Here is a 17347-nt window from a genome sequence, read left to right as displayed (position 1 = left end):
TAGCAGGTTTATACTTAGGTGTGGAAGGGCACATCATCCAGATGGTAGATGATACATTTTCATCTTTGTCAGCACCCCTTGAAGGAAGAGGTAAATGTCTCTTGTCATTCTGAAAAAAAATCTTTCTGACACAACACACAGTTAGAAGTTTTCAAGTACTACCTAGATTGTTGCCCTCTTGGTCACACCCTGCAGGCATGACTACCCACTCAGCAATTTTTCAAGCCTCCCCCTAGTATTGAATCTATTCAGATTGGAGATTCCATAAATGTCCTTGTGGGAGAACACATGGGAAAATCTGGCATCATGCACTGGCTCTCTAAGGGAGGGAATTATCTATGGCTCTAGCATGGATCATTGAATATCCCAGTTCCTACCAAAACTGTTTAGCAGATCCCTAACCTCCAGACATTGCAATATATGCAAGACAGCGGTTATGATATTAAGGCTGGAGATGTTGTGAAGGTTGCCTGTGGGCCAGAGTATCTCATGAAAGGAGTCATACAAAGCATTGACTTTCCAAATGCTTGCTTGACCCTACTCACTGAGACTGATCACTCACTAGTCAGTAATGATTCTCCTTAGCTTATGCATGTCTAACTGTGACTTCTAACAGGTTGATGTTCTCATCAGATTCATGATCAAAGTACAAAATGCTAGCTTAGATTCCTTCAAAAAAGACATCAGGCAAGAAGTTTTCATTATCAGTGGTGACTGTAAGGGCTACCAAGCCACACTGTACAGTTTCACACCTGAGACTTACACCATCACTGTCCATGGGCAGCAGCACACCACAATTTAACTCAAGGATGTTGTCACTAGATAAGTAATATGTACATATTTGTGTGAATTAATTTTATGTGTATTTAGGTATGAGATGAGGTTGAATGGTGTCATGCTTGAAGGAACTGAGATGTTGTGTTTCTGTGAGATGTGGAGAAAACTGTACTTGGCCCCACAACCTTGAAGTATCACCCCTCCCCCTGAAAAGGTCCCCTCAAGTTCATCAGCTTCCACATAGATATGCCATCATCCACATGGACTACCTGGACTGGCAGCTCCAAGGATCTTGTCACAGCTGGCAACCCCTCATCTAGCCTCAGTCCCTCACAGGCTGCTGAACCTAACCCCTAGAGTGTCAACATCAATGGCATGCTGGATAGCATTGATACATTGATACTGGAGGAGAGGAACTGAAAGAGAGTGAGTTCTTCAACAGAATTATCACAGCATTCCCACTTATTTCATTCTAGCCCTAATGGCTTAGTTGATGAACAAGGAATTTTCTTCCAAGTTCACTACCTATAATGTGATGTTGAGAGTCTTGCCCTCTTTCATGGGAGGCAGGCTAAACAATTGATTTGTGTTAACAGCTTGTCCTGACCCATTCCTTGTTCTGAATGGACCCACCCCTGAGGGTTGTGTTGTGTTGTGGTATTCTGCTTATCAAATGGTGCAGGTGCTGCAATCAGCACTACCATATACCTACCACAGATCTTCACCCAGCCCCCATGCAGAAAGACCCAACAGTGTATTGTTCTGGATGAAAGTCATTGTGGTTCTATTTACAATGTAGCTAAGTGCCACCTCAAGAAGAACACTGTTGATATCACAATTACTCCATAAGAAAAATTCAAACCCAGCATAACCTTATTCCCCCCACACTCTCACTGGGGGCTGGAAGATAACATTTGTAAACAGATGTCAGTCACAGTGACAGTAACTGCAGAACACTGAAAACACTTTCTTACACCTACTGTAGTGTTATGGTTATTCAAATTGATATATTCATTTAGAGTCTGTTTAGATATGCAAATTTACCAACTTAACTTGACTTAACCTGATCCAAGTTTGCCTTTTCATGATTCATAAGGATGGAGTATCAACATAGATGTCATGCTCATCACTGATAAGGATATCATATATGCCACCAATATGTGTTATCAATGCCATGAATACTGATGACCCCACTATAGAGACTCATGCCTCTATATAGCCATTATAGAATGATACACCACCCCTTCCTACTCATACTCCAGCTCTGATCCTCAGGATAAGTCACTTGTGCCATCATGCATGCAAACGCACCCGCTCTAGGTCCTCCACTACAGTCTATTGACCTGTCCATGTCCTCACTAAAGTCCACTGGTGCATTCTTATTATATTCTTATTACTCTGATGTATCTTCCAGACCAATTACAGTGCTGTGAGTGCACACACATGTGCTTAGGTGCCATTACATACAGATATCACTACCTATCCACTTTGCTTCCACACTACAAGTGTTGCCTAGCACTCAATATAGAGAAGGGACTTATAGTTTTTAGAGCACCTTATGCTAGCACTCCCTACCTCTGTGTAGTAGCAGTGGTTTGTGCATTAGAGCAAGTTTGAAGTCTGAAAAGTCCAAATGTGCACACTACTTGCCTAGACATGACCACTTCACACCAGCTGGATTCTTTCTTCACTGGATTTAGTTTCCAGGTAGCCCTTGCCCCACACTTTAGACCCCCATTGCACACTCTCACTTTCTACTACCCCAGTGCACTTTCACACGTGTCTTGATCACACTTCATGTGTCCTCTAGTGCCCATTCAGTTTCAGAGTCTCCCTCAGTCATTTTGAGGACTCTCTCTCAGTAGCTGTTCTTTGGGTCAAGTTCTGTCTCACATCCAGGTCTTGCTATAGAGTTCCCTTAGTAGTAGTCAGTTTCTCTCATAGTCCTTAGTCTTCACCTTCACCACCCCTAATAATGACTCAAATACAACAAATAACTCTACTGTTGAAAATCTCAATGGTACCACCATAGTCAACATGAATGGTACAGAGGAGCTTCAGCTTCAGCACATCATGAAGATGTTCTTTGGTGCCTCTCACACAGCTGCAGTAATTTTGGTGTCTGCCTCACAAGTCCTTTGACTCTACTCTCACTCTCACTATATCAGCAAATCACTTTGCCTCTGTGGGCTCTGTACAGAAGGGACCAAGCTGTGGCCAGCCATTTTTTGGTGGTGGGAAAAACAGTATTTTACTGATGTATGAGAAGCAGCCATACCACACCTCCACTCTCATAGGAATGGGTTGGGTTAATGAACTACTTACAGGACATCCAGATCATATATGATGTGAACTTGGTGTACATCATCATGTATTTTATGTACTTTTATCTCTACTTTGTGATTTGGGGTGCTGCAATTCAAAATTTATATCACTCAAGGAGCAGCTTTCAATTTTGAAGTATGTTAATCCTAGCTCCTTGTTGACAAACTTACTGAAATTTTAAAGGTATTTCAAATGTATACTCAATGCATTTGTGTCCCCCCCTATCTATCAGTTGTATATCTGGTTACCTGCTGGAGATAACCCAACCTCCCTTGAGATCCTGCAAAATACCAAATACTATCCCTACTTCACCAATACTATCAGTGCTATCAATGGTACTCACATTCCTTGCCACCCTGACAACAAAGGCCATGATGCTGCTTGCAATTGCAAGGGCAACTTAACTCAGAACTGCCTCATCACTTACATGTTCAACATGTTATTTCTCTATATCTTGAGTGGTTGGAAGGGGTCAGTAGCTGATGCTCATGTGTATTATAATACTCAGATCAAGGATTTCAACATCCTCCCTGGAAAATACTATCTTGTGGATGTGGGATTTGGAGCCTGTGATGAGTTACTCCTACCATATCACAATGTGCACTATCACCTAGCCAACATGGGCAGGGGGCATCTCAAGTAAGAGCCCTTACAGTTGCTTCATTTACATACTGACCCTTTTCAGGCCTTGTAATCACATGGAATTATTCAATCTACAGCATGCCATGCTCTAGAATGCTATTGAGCACATTTTTGGTGTGCTCAAGCACTGCTTCTGAATTCTTTGCCTCCCATCTTTCTACCCCATGAGTGCCCAACCTCATATCCCCCCTACATTGTACCTGGTGCACAATGTCATCTGGATCCACAACCCAGATGACATGATAGACTATTGCCAAGTTGACAATGATGTTGTTGGGCCTGAGCACGACATTAGTGCACTCACTGAGGGTCCTTGCTCTGACAAGGCTTGTATTCATGCACACAAATATTGTGATGCCATTGCTCACCAAATGTGGGTGGATTATGATAGGTTGAGACAGTAAAGGGGTGAGTCTGTTGTTGTTAAGGTCGTACTTGAAGGGTAACTGGATCTGAAGGGCTTCAGCCTCAGCTCATGTGCTGTGCCCCTTACCTGAGTATTGCCCCTTATTTCAGGAAGGCAAGACTAGCACGTCTGGAAGGTCGGACGAGTAGCGTAACGGATCTGGATGACTTCCAGATGAGGGATAAGTATTGTAAGGCTAATCCAGATGAGTCCAGACTAGAAACTAATGGTAATGGACTGTTGGAGACAGAGGCAGATATGGATAGACTATAGGAATCAATCCTAAGTCTCAGAGGGTGACGAGAGTAGAGGTACTCAAGTCCGGAGGACAGGAATGAGTAGAACTAAGATGATATTTGAACTGAGGTACTACAGAAAGTTACAGGAGGTTATATACTATAGGTATCTAATGGAATGATCAATCAGCAGAGTCCAAGGCTATGTATGAAGCATGTGGATAGTCTATTGGTAAGTAGAAATGGATCACAAATCATGAAATGGAAATGAAACATAGGTAGCGGATAAGGGAGCAGGACGGATACACAGATAACCAAAATACTGGAGTTAGGGGGTTACTGAAAGGAGATGAGCACTGGTTGTGGATTTGGATGAGTTGTGGACCAGACCAGACGAGTGGACAGGTTAAATGACGAGATGTTGGAGGGAGATAAGATGCGGATAGGATTGGAGATAAGATGTGGATCTGAGAAGAGATGAGGGTCGGATCTGAGATCCAGATATGTGGATATGACAGTTGTAGAGGATGATCTTAAATAAATAAATATATTGAATTTTGTCACTGATTGCACAATGCACACAGAATTGATATTAAATTTTGATCTACATAAGCCTAGTAAGAGAAGTGCTACAAAAATGAAAATTGTGATATGATTGCACAAACTATTTACTGTACTTTGTCAAAAAAAGCTTGCAGATACTGTCCTTCTTGATCACAAGGTATGAATCAGCTATAGAAACATCAGATTGAAAATGCTCAATGATAGTGACCACCTTGTGGTCCTCTAGACCCTCATCTTGTACCTGAATGATAGCTTTCTGCTTGTGCAGAGGGACTGCATCCATGGACTGCAAGGTATTGTGGGTGTGTTCTCCTAAGACACTTGTAGCATGATCAAATGATAAAGTAAGACCCTTTGTGAGACCCTGAATCTCATGGTTCATTTACTGCATAGCTTCAGGCATGCTGAGGTGTGCAGACCCGATGGACCTTCCTGACACCAATTGACTTGCTGACTTGGAGGAATTAGGGGGGTGAACAAGTGTTTGTGAAATGGCATCAGTGTTGTTGACCTCCTTGCACTTGCCATTATTTATGGCCAAAGTACCAGCAACTAAAGTACACACAGAAGATGTGTCCAGTGATGAGGAAGCAAAGGGAGGCTGCTTTGCAAGATTCAAGAAGGAGGGGGGTACCATCATCAAGATATCATTATTCTGGTCAGCATCACCACTGGTACCATTCTTGATATTGTCCAGCATTTGGAACTGCTTCAGTATGACAGCTTGTTGAAAGCTGGAGGCAGCTTGGCCAGTCACACTGGCAGATTGCAACAAAGGGTGATAGGTGTGACTACTATGTGCTTTTGATGGTATGATAGTGTTCATTTTTCATAACATTGTTATCCCCTGTTTCTGAAGCCCTTTGCAAGGGGTATCTCCTGGATCACACAAAAGTTAGTAACCATAGTAAGGAACAATAGATAGGTACATACTTTAACAAGATCAGTCCATACAGACTCAGACTCAGGCATGATATTGGTGCCAAACTCATTGCTGAGATATCTGAAAAGTTTACCACACAATCAACAACATGCAAGGTAACACACATCTAGAATATCATTAGCACTAGAGGGTGAAGGGAGCACAAAAAAACATACCCTAGTCCATTTTTGTTGACAGGCATCAGCTGTTTCAACTGTACCACTTGTTGTTGACTGCATGTATTATTATAAGATCTAGAATATTGTTGATTTGAAGAGGGAGACTGGTTGGACAGATGTAGGGAGTTTGGGGGAGGAGGTTATTGCTCTCATCAAGAAATATGTACTGCTCTCTCACTCTGTACTATTTATAGCAGCACTGCTTAGACCTATATCAACACTATCACCACCCCTCAACCTCTCATGCTAGTTCCTCTTGCTGTTAAGAGACAAAGGAACTGGTATGATGCTTGTGATCTTCAGGGACACAATGGTATGTTTTCTTTTTTTTCTTGCAGTTTCTGTTACACTAACTTATTCAAGCATGCAATCACATGTGTGATAGGAATCCATCATGCTTGGGACCAAACAAGGAGAACATCACACAAGACACTCACACAGCTTAGTAGTATATTCATCTCTTCTCATGCTCATACTACATTTCCATTAATATATCCTTCATCTCTGCCTTCTCTTCTCTATCATCCATCTCTATGTTAGGTTCATCATTACTCTCACCATAAGCTGCCTTTTCCATCATATCTCTCCCTTTGTCAATGAGGTCTGGGATCTCACAATGTATTTTCTACCTAGCACTACAGTATGGGGAGATTGTGCTACTATCTTCATAATTAGCCCTTCAAATGTTTTTATCATATCTGTCAGTGCATGGCTTGTAGTAACTTAGGTTGGTGTGTAAGAAATTTTTTTGGACCATGACTTGAGTGTTTCAATAGACCTCAACTAGAGGAGATTCAAGGAAGATTCATTTTACTGTGCAGTTTGACCCCTTCCCACCATTCTTCACCTGTATGTTGTTTCAGTTCAGTTAGGCCCAGTAGTAGTAGTATTGTGGCTTGGCTATGGCTGGTCTGGGCTCAGCTCTTACCAATTTCAGAGCAGTTTGGTGATTCCAATGAACCAAGTTACTCATGTACAACTCAGTCTGGTCCGCAAGGCACCTGAACTGGCACAAATTGCAACAAGCCAAGGATGTGGGAAGAATGGCTTGAGCTAGCCTCAAGCCAGCTGGAGGGGGTTGCATACATTATGTCACTTGCATTGTGAACTCATTCTCCAACATATCCCTACTATTCAGTTGGATCCACTGTAAGTTACCATGCATAAGGTCCCAGTTCAAGTGGATGGGAGATTTAGGCTAGGAGATATCTTAGGATCTGGCTCGTATGGCATGTAGTCAAATTTATTGTTCTGGTTCAGATTCACTTATGTTATACAACTTAGCTATTGTATATTCTGCATGGAATATCATCAATGATGATCACATTGCCCTCAAACTCGAAACTGTTGTCAACCACTCATCTTCTGTCAAGCGTGAATACTATATTTTGAAACAACTTGAAGGCAGAATTGGCATCCCACACACCTTCTGGTTTGGTAGAGAGTCAGCACATCATGTTCTGGTCCTTGAACTCCTTGGGCCATCACTCCACCAACTCTTTCTTGCAAACAATTAAAGATTCAGCCTTCTCAACATTGTCAATCTTGGAGTCCAGTTGGTCAGTCATTTGGTCCAAGGTCTTTGCAGATAGGTTGACTGACTTTCCCAGCTCTTGCATCTGAGTATGTTCACTCACACAATTATGTTCATGGCAACATCAAACTGCAGAACATCTTGGTGGGTCTCAGAAATTTGAGGCACACTGCCTATATCATCAATTTTGGAATCACAAAGACATACTGGAACACTAAAACCAGTGACCATGTACCATTTTGCCATGGTTGAAGTCTCTCTGGTACTCCTGTATTTGCCTCAATCAACAATCACCTAGGAATTGAGCCAGGTTGCCATGACAATCTTGAGTTGCTCACTTACATGCTAATCTATTTTTTGCATAGCTCCCTTCCATGGTTAGCCAGTGATGACAAGAAATTATCCAGCTCTACCATACTCAAGCACAAAGCATGGGCTACCATTGCAGAAATATGCCATGACATCCCTGTTGGATTCACAAACATTCTTATTTACACCTGCTCTCTCACATTTGCTGAAGATCCTGATTACAATCATCTTTGTTCACTACTACACAGTCTTTGTGCCACATTGCATGTACTGGCTACATGCTTGTTGGATTTTGGCCAACCCGATGGTCCTGGGACTCCTTGCTGTCCTGCCATACACCCCCTTCTATCTCCTGACCAGTGCTGTATGGTTATCTGCCACTGAAGGTTTGAATTGCTTTCAAACAGGTTACATCACCAAGTGGTAGTGTCCAGTGATTCAACTTCTGTGCAAGGTGAAATGGTTGATTCATCTAGCTAATTCTTATCATTAGACTGTATTGATCATATCATGCAGTAATTAAAATTGAGGAGTGGTAGTGCATCCACACCTACATGCAACACCTCATGGTAGATGTCATATCCCACAATCCAGACCCATGTTCCATCATATTCCCACGCCTTCCAAGCCTATGTCCAGACCCCACTTCACATCCAACCCATTCCCAGATCCCCTTCCACTGTGTGCTCCACACCTCAGCAGGATCAACTACACTCTGGATTTACCCCTGAGCTCCAGACCATCAGATCTCCACTGCTAGCCTGATCCATACCCCCCTGTCCCATCCACCCTATGCACACTCCATCCAGCAAGACATCTGAACTTCACCTCATCTCAGATTCCAGACTATATCCACCTTCTTGTATTCCGGTCCTGTATCCACCTTGTCTTCTGGATCCCCAGATCTCCGGACCTCTGGATATTAACGCTGGACCTATTCCCACCCTCTGTCCAAGATCCTGCGCCTATCCCCATTTAGGCATTCTCTGCTTTCCAGCTTTCAGTTACCTCTTCTTCCATCTTGCTTATTGATCCTTGTACAAGTCTTCATCTCTGAGTTCATTTACTTATGTTCCATCTTACTTACTAATGTGTTTCCACATGCTCATACATAGCCCTGCTCCTTTGCTTACTGATCCCCTCAGATAGTCTCCAGTATATAACCCCTGTAGATACTCCTGTAGTTTCCTTAGTTTGAATATCAACTTAGACTTGCCCAATCCTCTCTCGGACTTTGGTCCACCTAAGTCTGTCCTACTCATCAGGCCTAGGGATTGATTCCATAGGCCGGAGCTCTGCCTTTCCAGCACTTACCCTCTTTCTGGACTTAGGTCCAATCTCTGTTCCCTCCAACTCTACCTTAGGGTAGTCTACCTCTGTTTGTTTCTACATTGGACTCCATCTGATGTAGCCCCTATTCCTTCCGGACCTCCGGACCTCCTGTCCCTCGTACCTCTGGGCATCCTAACCCTCAGACATCCTATCCTCCTGTCCTTCAGACATCCTGTCCTTCGTACCTCTGGACATCCTGTCCTTCGTACCTCTGGACCTTTGGACCTTCTATCCTTCCATCCTGTTTCCTGTAGAAGTATTACCTTGCAGTGGGAACTCTCCTGAGCACTTCCTGCATTTCTCCGGAACTCTCCTGCGCTCCTCCAGAAGTCCTCTAGTGCTCTCCAGCAGAGTAGCCAGCCTCTGAAAGTCCTCTAGACTTCATTGGACCATCATTGGACCTCATACGCAATGAAGGGCACATACTCAGGTAAGGGGCACAGCATACGAGCTGAGCCCAGGCCCCTCTGAGTCAGTCTCTCTCCCCCTTGAGCAACATGGTTCTTAACAAATTCTGGACTTCACGCTTGATGAAATGCATTGTCAAATTGTAAAGTTTATTGTTGCCGATGATCAAGTAAGTCACAGTTTATGCCTACAGCCACTATTAATAATTGCCCCCAGGCAATCAATATGATCAAGTGCCCTGAATTTTGGTGCCTTGTATGTCTCCTGCACCTGGAGATTGGCAAGACTGGCCTATTTCATCACACAAAGGCTTGTGAGATGGTCATTGAGCAATGGCAGGGATACTTTCTGGCATTGAAGAAAGATCTTGTTGTAAGTGTATAGTTGCCAAGTGTCCTATGAAGTATCTTATTCCTTTTAGAATGTGCAGGGAAAAGTCTGCTTCACATCTGACCTGTGGTCAGATCAAAAGCTCCAGTCGTTCATGGCCCTTACAGCTCATTGGATTGCCAGGTCCAATCAAGGTTCAATGCTTGTGTTGAAGATGGCCCTCCTTGCTTTCCACCATATCCCAGGAAATCATGATGGTCAATCTCTTGGTTCCATGATATTATATCTCCTTGATCATGCAGAAACTATGGCTAAGGTTGGTACTCATTTGTATTGTGTTGTATGCTCTCACATTGTTCAGACCGGCCATTTTACTCTTGACAACATGGCCAACAATCATACCACAATGCAGGAGCTTTCTACACTACTAGGGCAACACAGGATACTGTGTTTCCTGCATGTGATAAACATATGCATGAAGCATATCATTGATGAATACCCTACTGCTGACTATTCTACTGTGTCCAATATGTAGATAATCGAAGATCAGGTTATCAAGAAAGTTGGTTATGTCCAGGCTGTACAAACCAAGCCTCTCGAGCAAGCCAGGACAATCATGTGATTGATCCATGCATCAGATCAGCAGCGTGACAGGTTTTGTGACTGCATCTTTAAGGGTAATGAGGATGGTTGGTTTTGAGATGACAAGGGTGACTCTATACAGCTCCTGGTCATAGAACTCCTCCTTGATGAGCCTACTAGATGGGACTCGGTATATATCATGATTAACCATTTGTGGACACTGCAGCAGGTAAGATTGCACATCATAAAACATATGTCATAAACCAATACTGGCTCAGGTGGTAAATGCCTTTTTTGATGCTTGGCCTCAATGCAACATATCCAACAAAAGATTGAGTGATGTTGATTGGCAGTTCCTTCAGGACCTGAAAGTGATCTTGGAGGTAAGTACTGATGTGTTCAAAGCTTGTGATCTAATTTAACATTTCATACCAGGCACCGCACACCACCCAGCAAAAACTCTCCAGTGAAAGCACTCCCTTACTGAGCCATGCCATTCCAACTTTTGAAGAGTTGATCAATAGCTGGGAGTCTCTTGGCCAGCACATACCTTACTGTAAGCCTATTGTTGACATAGGCTTAACCTGGGTGAGCAAATACACTGACTGGATGAGTGCAACACATGCTTATTCTGTTGCTATGTGTCAGTCCCATGTTTTGTTTTAATAAATATTGATCTCATGATTACTTTCATAGTTATTGACCCTGTGATGCAGATGTCTTGGATGGACAGTCTATGGGAGAAAGACCATGTTACTGAAGCCAAGGAGTTTATCTTGAAGCTGGTATGTCTCTGTTGTAAATAAATGCATGATATTGAATTGATTTTTTCTGTAGATGCATAGCAAAAGAGCAGAAAATGTTGATCCTGCACATTCTCAACCTGTAGTGGCCCCATGACTGCTGCCACACACACTAGGCTCACATTGCTATGGACTTCCCATGGCACATGCATATGTGCCGCATCACCACGGCAGTGGTCAAACAGTAGATCAGGAGTTTGCTGCTTATGCCATGGCTATGCTTAGTCCTCATGGAACAGACATACTTGTGTTCTGGAACATGAGTCCATTACCTCTACAAGTCACACCCTTTTCATTAACCATGAGCTGTTGACTAGGCTTTGCAGTCCATATTCCCAACTATATTTTCAATTGCCATGGACTACACTCCAGTACAAGCCTCTGCAGTGCTGTGCAAGTGAGTATTTTCATCCAGCAGCAAAACCCATACAAAGAAAAGGAATCACCTCAGTCCTGTTTTGGTGGAAGCATTGCAGATGGTCAAGTTTTTCTTGAAGAAAGAATGGCTTAACTTTATGAAAGGTTGGGCAGCCTCTCAATGGGACATGGAACATGGGGTGGTATATGACATGGGCTCTAGTGAGCCTTTGACATCTACCCCCAGTGCAAATGACGCTCTTCTTAGAGCCATTGCAGAGGAGGAGTGTGACAATATTGAGGACACTGCTATCATCTATGACAAGTGACCCTTACTTTCATGACTTTTTTATTGTCTGGCATCTACTGTTTTGCCTCTCACCTTTTGTTTGCACTATCTTGCTCATTGTTGTGCTGGTTTTGATTTCAATGCTTTATGTGTTTCTCACCAGCTGCACAGTGACCAGCTGACAGTGTGTGCTTCACCCAACCCAGTCCCAACCATCTCTGATATCAACATGTTGTGATTACCAGCAAGGAGTTTCAGGGCGGACTGTTGAGACTATGGGCGGTATTTTCACTTTGCCGCAACACTTGTGCATGCGTTGAGCAGCATTACTTCTCTAATGTTGTCCTGAGTCCTGACCTTTGCTCTCATTTATTTGATAGACAGATGAATCAATACCATGGGAGATGACTACCCCATGCTGTTCTGTACATGTGAGCCTGAACTGTGATGACTCTGTTTTACTTACTGACGATGTTCACAGGTTTGGGACAGATGAGCTTAAGGCAGTTCCTTGTCCCAACTGAAGTTGCCCATGATGCAGTCACAGAGCTCAGTGAACTGGAAAATGTTCAATTGAAGGACATACGTGTGCTCCTTTCAACTGTTGTCATGCTGCTGAATGATACCACAGTTGAACCCTGCTGTCAATCCCTTTTAACATTCCTATCCATCCTCTATATGATTCATCCCCATTAGTCATGGCTGGACTGAGTGCTGTGCATAATATTGATGAGCTTGATGTCACACTTGCCAAGCATGAGATGTGGCTTGTGCAGATGAATGATAGCTACAAGATGTTGAGTGAGTGCATGAGGGAGCTGGTGGAGGCCTAGCATGTTCTCCAAGAGACTGCTGTGTTCTCTGAGAAGGTAAGTTTTTGATGGATCCACATACATGGCAAACATTGTTGGCGCACAGGGTTCAGGTGTCAACAAACTTTGTGATGCTCTCGGTGTCAAGATTGACTTCTCAGATGAAGCTAATGAGAAGGAAAAGGAGGCAGGCAAGAAGAAGGTGGCTGTCCATCAGAAATCCAAGGTCAAGGTAGTTGCTCACCTTACTTGTCTTTTCTCTCCCTATTTCTCACTGTATCTGTAAACAGATTACAGGCTGCAAGGAGAATGTAGAGGAAGCCAAAAAACAAATTTTATCACAAGTTGAGAGGATTGTAAGTCATGGTGTGATTCAACATGCCCATTACACTGACTCTCAAATATCTGTCATCAGTAAACTTAAAATGTTGTGGAATAAGCTGCTTCATCATGGAGACAAACCATTTGGTTAGTGACTTGTTCCTCATTCATGCTCATATAATAACATTCATAGATCTATCCTTCCCACCTGTGCATGGTGCCTACCCTTCCCTCATACTGAAGGTTGCTGTCATACATGCTTGTGACAATCAGGATGATGCACTGTCTGGTGTGAGTGATGCTGGCCTATGCTGTTAGCTTTTGCTGATGGAACGCCAACTATAGTCTCTCGTAGATTGTGAGCTTGGTCAAGACACAGATGTGGGCCATGCAAGATTTGCCAAATACATGACATGCTGCTGGAGGGTCTCTCACCTAAATGCTGCTTTGCAGCATTTTCAGTTGGTTCTGGACTGGTGTCCAATCATTCTTCAAGATATTGATACTACTACTTCCTTTTTTCGTGAAGCCCTTGCATTGTCTCTGCAGGGCCATCCCAATTCTTCTTCCATCTTTGAATGCTGAGTTCTCAGCTGTATTGCAATGGTACTGTCAAACATATGTATAAGTCTGCTTTGACATCCCCTGTTTTAAATGTGGTTTTAGGTCACATCCTATATGGACTCATATTCCTGCATATCGACATTCAAGCGCGTCTTGTGGCATGTCCTAAGGGGTAACCTGTACATGAATCACACAGATATCACAGAGCCTTTTGTTGATCCTGCTACTGGCACTGAGACATGCAAAAATGTGTTCATAATTTTCGTGCATGGTGATGCCTTACTTGTGAAGAAAGTGGCAGAGTGCATGTGTCATTCACATTTCTGTTGTACAAATACTGACTAATCCTAGGGGTAGTGATCAGAATGCACATCATCACAAGTCCAAGAAGGGAGAGGATGAGGGGTTGTTGAAAGATGGGGGATTCACTGTGGAAGGAGATGACCAACCTTATGTTCCTCATATCCCTCGACAGAGCAAGCATGGCGTTCAGTGTGTTTGCATTTGCATGTGCATTATTGTTGCTACTAACCAAAATAGTTCAATCATCTTTAGGATATGCTGTAGAATGCACTCACTCATTCTCTCAGACCCTGAACCTGAGTACCTTTGCCAACACAATCCAAAACCTTGACAGGCACCCTGACATATGAACAAATAACACTTCTCGATCCTGTGAACCTCTTGTCTCCCTCAACATCTCTGCATTCCTTGCTGTCACCTGCTTGGTTTTGGCGATGGTGATACAGTCCTATTTTTGGACTTAATGCATGTCCAAATGTCACAAAGGTATGATGTACTGCAATTTGGGGTCCCATTTTTGTTGTATGTGAAGGATCTTGGGGACTAAGTCATTTATGTGGATTGTCAATAATCAATCAATAGTAAGATGTAATGTTTCTAAATTTAATCTCATTTCTAAATTTAAATTACACTAAAATTATCTACATAGGCTTGAGCCAGCTTGCAGCTACTTGCTGTGGCTGTATAAGCCAGACCAAGTTTTGATTATGTAAGCAGTGTGACTTGTGAGTTTTGGTCAAGCCTGAGAATCAGAGCCGGCTTTAGCCAGTGCTAGCCAAAGCTGCAGCAACACTACCCAGTAGTGTAGGTGGCATACCTTAGTAAACAGGTTGTTCAGCTCAACACACCAATCAACTGCTTGCCACCTCATCACCTTTCCATTTGGGTTGATGAGGACATGGTAATGCACAGCATGCCTAAGGCTAGCAGGAAAAACACAGTGCATGTTGATCAAGAAATTTGTCATATATGTTGCATACTTATGCTTTCTTGTTGCTTTAATGATCAGAATACATGTAATAATAGATGTCTCTACACACCTGATATTCCCACAGTTCATTGAGTAAGATAGTTCCTTGTAGAGAAGGAAAATTTGTTGAGTAGGAGTGAATCTTCATGTTGCATATCACATTGTTTCCAAGACTTGTGGTGCATCTGGAGTAGCTTGTGAGTCACAACATATTTTAATGCTATCTTGCTCACAATGGTCTTTCATTCATTAAGAGTTGATTTGAAGGCTGCAAATACCTCAAGGCTTGTGTGACCTGGATCCATAGTCACTACATGGGCTCACCAACAGTCAAGCCAGCAACATATGCCAGCATGTCCTATCAGTTGGTGTATTTACTGGAACCCTGGCTTTGAGCAGTATGTTTCTGTCTCCTTGGGTTGAAGTTGTGTTACATCATGCATCAAGCTTGTTTCATCCTCTTGAGCCACTAATGGCTGCAGGAAGGTTTGCCAAATGGCATTAGCACATGCCATTTCAAGTGGAGCAATCCTGTACTGAAGATAATGTGCTGAAATTCATTCCTCAGAGTCACCTCTAATAACCATCAAAGTTGTGCTGATTGTAGGCATTCTCCTGTTCCTAGGTCACCCTGAACAAGAATAACATACTGTGAGATGTCAGGATTATTGAAAATGTCTGCATTGGAATCATAGATGCCATCCTGTGCTAGTAGTTCCACAACTGCACAGATGTTACTGCTGACAGTTGAATTATTTCTGTCTTGGATAGAAACTAGATACAAGTAGTACTTTATGCTGCATATGTGTACTTATATATATCATAAAAATAACCTTCCTACTTGAACATGATTTCAACTCAAGGTGGACTTAAATCACGACATCTGATTTGTTCTCATTTTTTAAACTTATATGACTTACCTGCTTAACATTATGGTCATACTGAATTTTCAGCCATGCATTACTTACTATTGTTGTGTTTTCTTGATGAACAATTCTCTAAGCAGAAATCAAGTCAGAATGATTTGCTTTCACAACTTGGTGAACTTAGCATAGAATTAAGTCTGTTTAAGTAAGATAAGATAGCTAAAAAACATTCCCTTTTCCTGATGTGGTTGTACCAATTCTTCAGTTCATCCAATGACTCACTAACCCTATGCCCTCACCAGCTAACCAGTACTTATCACTTACTTTGGTATTCTAACTTGTCATGACTCCTTTCCCTTTGCCCTTACCACTTGACCAGTACTTGCTACTTACTTTGGTATTCTGACTCATTATAACTCATCTCTCCTCTCCTCTGACCACTAATATAGCAGGCCTACCCTTATCCCTGTCAATGATATTTATACCTATCAAGTAGCACTGGTATTTCCCTAACTTGAATCTACTTGGTTCTATCTGGTCACTTGGTTGCCTTGTAACTTCCTTCTCAGAAAACTAGCAATCTTCTACTTTTCTCTAAGTAACTTTCATTGGAGCTCATTGCTGCTAATGTCCTTAGCCTTAGGAGAAGCATGTCTTGTGACCTTATGTCAGAGCTGCTGATAATTTTATTGATGTACTCAACTCAGTTGCTACAGACCTGATACAACAAATACTTGCTAGTCTCAGCCTGTGTCATGGCAATCCTATCCAAGTTCTATCTATGAACTCAACATGTTCATAACAGCTGCAACATATTATTCTGGAGGTCATAGCACTGCATCAAGCTACAGTGGCTCAAAAAACTGTCCGCATGTTTGACAATTTTCACTATCTATGATATTGTGTGAGAACTCACAAATGCCTCAAGGACATGGTTATACCACATTGTAGTATGGCTTCAGGGCTTTCATTTGAGCCCTACACCATGGGAATTGGTGGAGATATGGTGGAGACATAAGGCTTATAAAATGATGACTCATGTGGACAGTTTTTTGAGTGTATATTAAAACTATATAAATCATTATTTATGACACCACAAAAATCATGCCACTATTATATAAATTATGAAGTGGTGTCATTATGTTATTTTATGACTATATCTAACTATATAAACCAGAATATCTCATGTATCATAGTCAAAATCACCATGAAAGCCATCTCCTCTGCTCAAAGAGATAATATCCTCTCTCTGTCTTATGCTGGCCTCTCTGCTCACCAAATTTCCTCTAGAACTGGAGTATGCAAGTCCACTGTGGCCAAGTTTATCAAAGAAAGCCACCCAGACAAGGAAAACTCTTGTGGAGGATGTCCATCCAAGCTTACCTCTACTGACAAAAGGGCTATTATCCAACATATCACTACAGGAAAGGCTGATAATGCTGTCCAAGCCACCCATTATATCAATTCCACCATCACTACCCCTGTCTCTTCACAAACTGTGAGGAATGTTCTCAAG

The 17347-nt window shown here is 42.4% G+C and overlaps 3 protein-coding genes across 3 annotated transcripts; 1 reads left to right on the top strand and 2 right to left on the bottom strand.

Moving 5' to 3' along the window:
* Positions 1–12392: 12392 nt before the first annotated feature.
* On the top strand, positions 12393–14708 carry BJ212DRAFT_1545638 (uncharacterized protein; the record flags this gene model as incomplete). Its single annotated transcript, XM_041341868.1, has 12 exons — positions 12393–12426; positions 12477–12581; positions 12692–12796; positions 12842–12864; positions 12914–13039; positions 13098–13163; positions 13248–13275; positions 13322–13419; positions 13795–13994; positions 14044–14184; positions 14482–14517; positions 14645–14708. The coding sequence occupies 12 exons, from the start codon at positions 12393–12395 to the stop codon at positions 14706–14708; spliced, it is 1026 nt and encodes a 341-aa protein (XP_041186881.1).
* A 104-nt stretch (positions 14709–14812) lies between these two features.
* Positions 14813–15097, bottom strand: BJ212DRAFT_1254452 (uncharacterized protein; the record flags this gene model as incomplete). Its single annotated transcript, XM_041329755.1, has 1 exon — positions 14813–15097. A coding segment is annotated over one exon (285 nt), but the record flags the coding sequence as incomplete, so codon positions are not given.
* A 242-nt stretch (positions 15098–15339) lies between these two features.
* On the bottom strand, positions 15340–16242 carry BJ212DRAFT_1304332 (uncharacterized protein; the record flags this gene model as incomplete). The annotated part of the gene is made up of 5 exons (XM_041333574.1): positions 15340–15496; positions 15616–15755; positions 15886–15906; positions 15934–15963; positions 16225–16242. 5 exons carry the CDS (start codon positions 16240–16242, stop codon positions 15340–15342), a joined length of 366 nt encoding a protein of 121 aa, XP_041186879.1.
* Positions 16243–17347: the final 1105 nt, after the last annotated feature.

The sequence above is a fragment of the Suillus subaureus genome (genome assembly GCF_016647635.1).
Source record: "Suillus subaureus strain MN1 chromosome Unknown BJ212scaffold_59, whole genome shotgun sequence".
Taxonomy (NCBI): Eukaryota; Fungi; Basidiomycota; class Agaricomycetes; order Boletales; family Suillaceae; genus Suillus; species Suillus subaureus.
The sequence above is the reverse complement of the archived record's forward strand: the minus strand, read 5'-3'. Positions and strand labels throughout refer to the sequence as shown.